This window comes from Centruroides sculpturatus, unplaced genomic scaffold (assembly GCF_000671375.1).
Source record: "Centruroides sculpturatus isolate CEXI.00-Female unplaced genomic scaffold, Cexi_2.0 scaffold4411, whole genome shotgun sequence".
NCBI classification, from domain to species: domain Eukaryota; kingdom Metazoa; phylum Arthropoda; class Arachnida; order Scorpiones; family Buthidae; genus Centruroides; species Centruroides sculpturatus.
The window spans coordinates 1-6,751 of record NW_019388502.1 but is presented as its reverse complement, the minus strand read 5'-3'; the positions used below and the strand labels follow the sequence as shown (position 1 = coordinate 6,751).

Genomic DNA, 6,751 nt, shown 5'->3' with positions numbered 1-6,751 from the left:
ATATACATATTAAGAAGAATATTATGGAATTGATCAAGAAAGATAAACAGAATGTTTAAAAATTGTTTGTCGTCATCTTTCTTGATCAATTTCATAATACAAGTGTTTTAGAGGTGATTTATGATTTAATTAATGCAATAAGTATTAAATATATTAACAAGCAATTATTTATTATGACATCATCACAATGATGGGCTGCAATTTTTAATCATATTTTTTAATTTAAAATATGTTCTCCACCTCAAATTAGTAGTCCCCTGATCATCATACTTTCCTTTAATAATAGTCATGCAAGTCATCTAACACTTTTCAGAGGGAAATTTTTGAATTGAAATCATATGAATTCCAATTTGCATGAGAAGTTTTTATATAGTTAATTGGGGTCTCCTGCCCCTAATCTTTCCATATCTGGTCTTGACTTTCATGTATCTAACTCTGTTCTTGAGAGTAAGGAAAGACAGAACGATGGACAAACAGTGGAAATTTATAGGTCTGCAATTTTTGAAATTGCAGCCCAATTATTGTACTTACCATAACCTTGACGAACAATAACTTCAGGAGCAATATATTCTGGTGTACCATAAACTTGTTTATCATTGAACTGTTTTGATTCTCGATCAATATATCCTTCATATAAATTGGTAGCCACTACAATTAGAGTTTTCATATTATTAGATAAACATAATAATGATTAAAAAGAATATNGTCTTGACTTTCATGTATCTAACTCTGTTCTTGAGAGTAAGGAAAGACAGAACGATGGACAAACAGTGGAAATTTATAGGTCTGCAATTTTTGAAATTGCAGCCCAATTATTGTACTTACCATAACCTTGACGAACAATAACTTCAGGAGCAATATATTCTGGTGTACCATAAACTTGTTTATCATTGAACTGTTTTGATTCTCGATCAATATATCCTTCATATAAATTGGTAGCCACTACAATTAGAGTTTTCATATTATTAGATAAACATAATAATGATTAAAAAGAATATGAAAAATAAAACTTAGAATTATTTTAGTTCTTAATATTCAAAACAGCTAAAAAATAAAATACTTTTTATAATTTAACTTTATGTCCTATTAAAAATCAATCCCAATATCATCAATTATATGTAAGTAATTGTCAAATATCTATTCTTGTTTGTAGAGATAAAAGCCTTTTTTTTTACACTTAATATATTGATGTAATCGAATGTAAATTTATGTTAAGAATTAGTATTATTACTACTTTTCAAATTAAAAAAAATTATTTTCTGTTCAAATTGAGAAGATACAATAAACTTAACTGCAAATAAATTTCATTATATTTGATTCTTTCTTGCATATTTAAAAACTGAAGTGTTCATTCCTGATGGAGAATATTATCCAGAAAGTAGCAATATTTGAATAATTGAATGAGTTTAGTAACTTGCAAAAAAGTTAAATGCATTAAATTTTTTTACTGCTTTAATTCCCACCACATCTGCTAATGAAATCATCTGCAAAAATTAATCCTTCATACACATTAATTACCAGTTTTAATTATTTGCTTTTCTATTAATCGTTTTTTCCCTGTATGTTAAATTAATTACTTTTCATTTGTTGTTTTATTTTTATAATCAGTAAAAATTGTCAGATTTATCACTTTGATAAAAAGCCTTGAAAAGTTCTGTGATTAAATTAAATTGGGAATCACTAAAGAATGATTTAATAAATAAGCAAGTAGGATTGGGCTCAGTAAAAACAGCATTTGAGTGGGTGTGCTGAGATTGTTAGTCATGTATCGGTGTGAAGTTCTCAATCATAAGAGCCTTATATCATGAACAAAATGGATTGACAATTATTATTTTTTTGCTGTTTGTTGATTGTAGTTCCATTCTGTGTATTGAATCAAACAAACATAAGTAATAATTTGTTGCCTTCAAACACAATGAAGTGTCTTAGTTTATAAGAATTCATTGTGTTTGAAGCGACACAGTTTGAAGCACAGTTTCAGATTATTAAAATAATTAGTAATGCTATTTATTGTATGTTTATAAGTTATAAAGGTTGCTCTAGTTCAGTGTTTCTCAAAGGGGCAATATCGCCCCCATATGGGTGTTTTTCCATGTTGAGGGGGCGATTAGTAACAACTTATATTTTAGGGGAGCGAAAAACAGTTTTCTGGGCGATATAGTAAAATATTATATTAAGAATACTTAGATATTTTATTCGTTATATCGTACAATAATTAAACAAATAACATTATACTAATCACTAGTCTATTCAATGCAGTACGAATTTGGCGTTAGCTTTGGTCCTCGGCATCGGAATTTTGAAGTGAAGGGGCGATACTACGTTGAACGGGGCGACGATTCGTTAGAGGTTGAGAAACACTGCTCTAGTTCCCACACATCACATATTATACTTCTTATACAAGATGTTCCTTGTTTCCCTTCCTTCTATATGTTCTAAGTGTAGTAAAGTGGTCTATGTCAAATAAAATCTTTTTTGAACCAGAAGGAAGTCCTTCTGTCATCTGTCCCTTCATCCATAATAACCATCATAATCAAAGAAAGTGGCTAAAAGTCTTAACTATCATTTCTATTAAACTGATGTGAACAGATTTGTTTGTGTTTATTATGACAAAAAAAATATAATCAATGTTAGAATATCAATTTAAAATATTTCTTAAATTTACATTAAAATTTCAAAATTATGGAAATTTTTATTATTTAAATATTATATTAAATGAATAAAAAATTATGTATGTGTGCGTTGCTAAATATACAAAATTTATTGTAAGAATAATAACATACAAAACTAAAATATATTGAACCAATATTTTTTTTTCCAAAATTTAATCTGTACTATTTTTAAAAATTTTAATGTGTTAATGTATTGTTTGTAAGTTAGTTCAATTTTATACAAAGTAGAACATGAAAGTTGCCTTTAAGGGATTGAAAATGTTTCTCATGTAATATGATCAAATTATTTAAAATTGTTTAAAAAACATCAAAATGCCAAGTCTTTAATGATTTAAAGACTTTCCATATTAAAATATTTAAAATTCAATATATTTCTATTAGATACTTACAATTCATTAACCCAACTTTTGATAACCCAAAGTCAGTTAACTTGATATGTCCCATAGAAGTTATTAACAAACTGAAATAAAATTATTTTAATAAATATTTAATACAGACTTAAATGAAAATAAAATAAACCATACTTGTCAGGCTTTAAATCTCTATGTACAATTCCATAACTATGTAAGTATTCCACAGCAAGAACAGTTTCTGCAAAATAAAAACGAGCGAGATCTACTGGTAGTGGACCCATATTTTTTAACAATGTAGCGCAGTCACCACCTTCAACATATTCCATCACCATACATAAATGTCTCTAGAGAATTTTAAATAAAATATAATCACATGTATGCATAAAAAAACACTCTCTATAAAAACAGAAAAACATCAATTATTATTTATAGAGGTAAATAGTCTTTTCTTCCATATATAAACTACATGAAAGCAAATAAATATTACATATATTGGTTATATAAATAATACCGGAGAATAAAAAATAAAATTAGCCAAGTATAAAAATTTAGAAATTAATCTTACATTTTCCTTTCTTATCTCTTTCTTACTTTTAAATTTGTAAAATGTAATGAATCTAATTGACAGAATTGAAGATATCATATTACTAATTATAATTATCTGAATTTCTTCAATATTTTGAATTTATTTAAGATCTCTATAATTATGCATATATTCTTATACATTTTTAATATTTAATACAGCCATACCTCAAGTATCCAAATTCTTGCTACAATACGTAATACTCTTTACTATGCAATGCTATATCTGAATTGAACAATCCCAGTATTATAAATTTATTCAAACTGCATTTGTGAAAAATTTGTAATTAAGTGCTAAGTAACTAAAGTGAGAAATAGGAATGAATCTGTGTTCCAGTGTCTGTTTTCATTTGTTTGAGTGGCATATTTGTGTTATACTGAAGTCGTATAGTTCAGAGATTTTTTTTAATCACAAAATTTAAGTGCAATATTTTAAGCTTATCCTTAACAGTTCATTACAGTAGGTTCATGATCTTGTAATTTTCATTATTATTCTATTTTTATGCATATATTTATAATGCATATAAGTATAATTATGACATTTTTATTGCTTATCTACTATACATTAAAGAAAACAGTTCATATACTATTCCTAATAGGATATACTATGCAAACCTAATCATTATATTATTGCTTACAAACATATTCTATACAGATGTTAAAGGATATTTATTAATAGGCAATTACAATTTGTATGTTTAATAGCATGTTAAAATTATGAACTGATAGATAATAGGTCTCTCTGCAGAATTTTAATATCATTTGAGAAAACAGAATGAGGTTATTCAGAAAGCCTGAAAAGCACTGGTTTTTTTCCAAAGGAAATAACAGAAAAATGTTCTAATATCTGAATTTCTGATTTGAATCATTTTCAGGAACACTTTAGATCTGAATGATATGATATGGCTGTAATTCTCTGCATACAGAATATTTGAAAATATTGGAATTTTTATATAATTTGTACCTATTTTAATAAATACTCTTCAAATGTAAAAATAATTGGTTTTTATTAGTGAGATAAATGAATTACCTCATTACATTTTGCATGTAATTAAATCATTAAATTAGATTTGGCAATATAATAAGCCATCAGTTTAATGGACTAAGATTAAAAAAGATGTTCCTGAAACAACTGGTCTGTAAATGTTTACTACTTCAAAAAGGCACATCTAATATTCATGAATTATCCCAAACGAAAATTTTTTTTTATACAAAGCACTACAATTTATCCTTCAACTAAACTAGGAATGTGATTATAAATGAACAGTAGGTATTCTTTATGGACTAATTAACTGCTACATCAGCTTTAAAAAAAATGCTAGAACAGTTAGTCTAGAAAGCACAAAAAGAATCCAATTAAAAAAAATCAGCCCATCAAATAAAAAAGATATTGTTCTTTTTATTACTCAAAAGAAAACTTTTAACAGAATTTTATATAAAATGAATTTCAATGCAATGAAAATATTTTATTCTATTATTTAATACAATAAGGACATAAAGGCAATTAAATTAGCAATGAAAATATGTTTAATCATCTGTTTGATAATTTTATTGAATTCTCAAATGATTATTATAAAAAATAATGAAAATATATTTGGTTTATAATTTTAGAATTAAATAAATATTTATCATTTTCCATTCTTTATCTACTTAATGTTTTACAAACACTATACCATGATCTGAAACTGAAGTCATTTTTGTTTTTAGAACCAAACTCTTTATGGTCTAGAAGCTTTAGAGCCAAAATAGAAATTTTTGGTTTAATTTTCTCTAATATATCATTCTTCAAATATTTATTTTACTTCATACAACTTCAATTGTCATTCAATGTTAAAAATGATTATATGCATATTTAACAAACATCTAAGCTAATAACTGGTTGAAGAAAATCATTCTTAATCCAATCAGAAATACTTATATTACTATTAGATTGTTTATTATTGAATCAAAGCTTGCCAATTCTTTTGGTCTATAATATGTTTATGCATTAGTAATTTAACTGAATCTTTTAATTTAATTAATTATTCTAACAGAATTAAGTATAATTACACACACTGCAAATAAAAGTTGGATGCTCACCTTTTCTAACAGTTCTAGCCATTTTAGAATCAGTTTAAGTGTTGAAAAAGATTAAACTGTTTGGATACATGTTATTGATCAAAACAAATATGTAATAAGCTTTACAACTGTTTATGGTAATTTATATCTTTGTATTAAGAGATTAATAATGTATTTTTTAAACATTTTAAAATTTGATTAAATATCTTTATTTGCAATATAACATAATTTAATAAACTTTTATATTTGAATATTGATTTTGAAACTATTTTAGAGCTTTTATAATTTAAAAATTTGGAACTTAAAAAAATAAAAAATTGTCACAAAAATCTTTTTCATATAATATAGATAGATAAATAATTCCTAAAAATAAAAGATGGATGGATGTTCTATGAACTCTTTATAAATAAGTTGATAAGCACTTGTATAATTTAAGAGATTTAGTAAAGCACTGCATTGCATTATATTTTGTTTTCTGATTTAAAATTATATCAATTTTTCAATCCAAATTTAAAACTATACTTATTAAATATATCATATATATTTATTAGATTTAAATCTTACTTTTGTCTCAAAACTACACAGCATACTGACAACAAATGGATTATCTGTAAAACTCAGAATATCTCTTTCTGCAAATACTTGTTCAACTTGATTGCGAAGAACAAGATTATGCTTGTTGATCTTTTTCATAGCAAATCGTTGTCTGGTTTCCTTATGCCGAACAAGATACACAGCTCTAATATGAAAGTTTTAATTTAATGATTACTATTAAATTCAAGAAGACAATACTAGAAATAAAAATGCAAGAAATCTGTCAACAATTCTTACCCATAAGCTCCATTACTTATTAATTTTACAGTTTCGAAATCATCTTCTCCTGGGGACTTCGGTTTATTTGTTACTCTTTTAGAATTCTATAAATATAAAAACCTTTTAAACATATTACTGCTTTCTAAATCTCAAAATTTAATTATTCCATTTATTAAAAAAAGTAAAAACTTTCTTTTAAATAATTTAAGAATGAAATACCTCATTTTCATCCATTTGAAAATCAGTTGAATCAAATTCATTAGATGCAACATA

At 25.4% G+C, this 6,751-nt stretch overlaps 1 protein-coding gene across 1 annotated transcript; it reads right to left on the bottom strand.

Moving 5' to 3' along the window:
- Window positions 1-763: 763 nt before the first annotated feature.
- On the bottom strand, window positions 764-6,743 carry LOC111616967 (microtubule-associated serine/threonine-protein kinase 3-like). Its single transcript, XM_023358316.1, has 6 exons — window positions 6,698-6,743; window positions 6,497-6,582; window positions 6,230-6,404; window positions 3,197-3,369; window positions 3,062-3,132; window positions 764-942 (listed from the first exon to the last, which is right to left on the bottom strand). Exons 1-6 carry the CDS (start codon window positions 6,710-6,712, stop codon window positions 779-781), a joined length of 684 nt encoding a protein of 227 aa, XP_023214084.1. The 5' UTR covers window positions 6,713-6,743; the 3' UTR covers window positions 764-778.
- Window positions 6,744-6,751: the final 8 nt, after the last annotated feature.

Excerpts from the sequence above, each read along its gene's own strand:
- LOC111616967 (XM_023358316.1), bottom strand. Across the intron at positions 6,405-6,496 it reads ATAAGTAATGGAGCTTATGG|AGCTGTGTATCTTGTTCGGC; the intron begins GTAAGAATTGTT and ends CTTTCATATTAG. Across the intron at positions 3,133-3,196 it reads AGAGATTTAAAGCCTGACAA|TTTGTTAATAACTTCTATGG; the intron begins GTATGGTTTATT and ends ATTTTATTTCAG.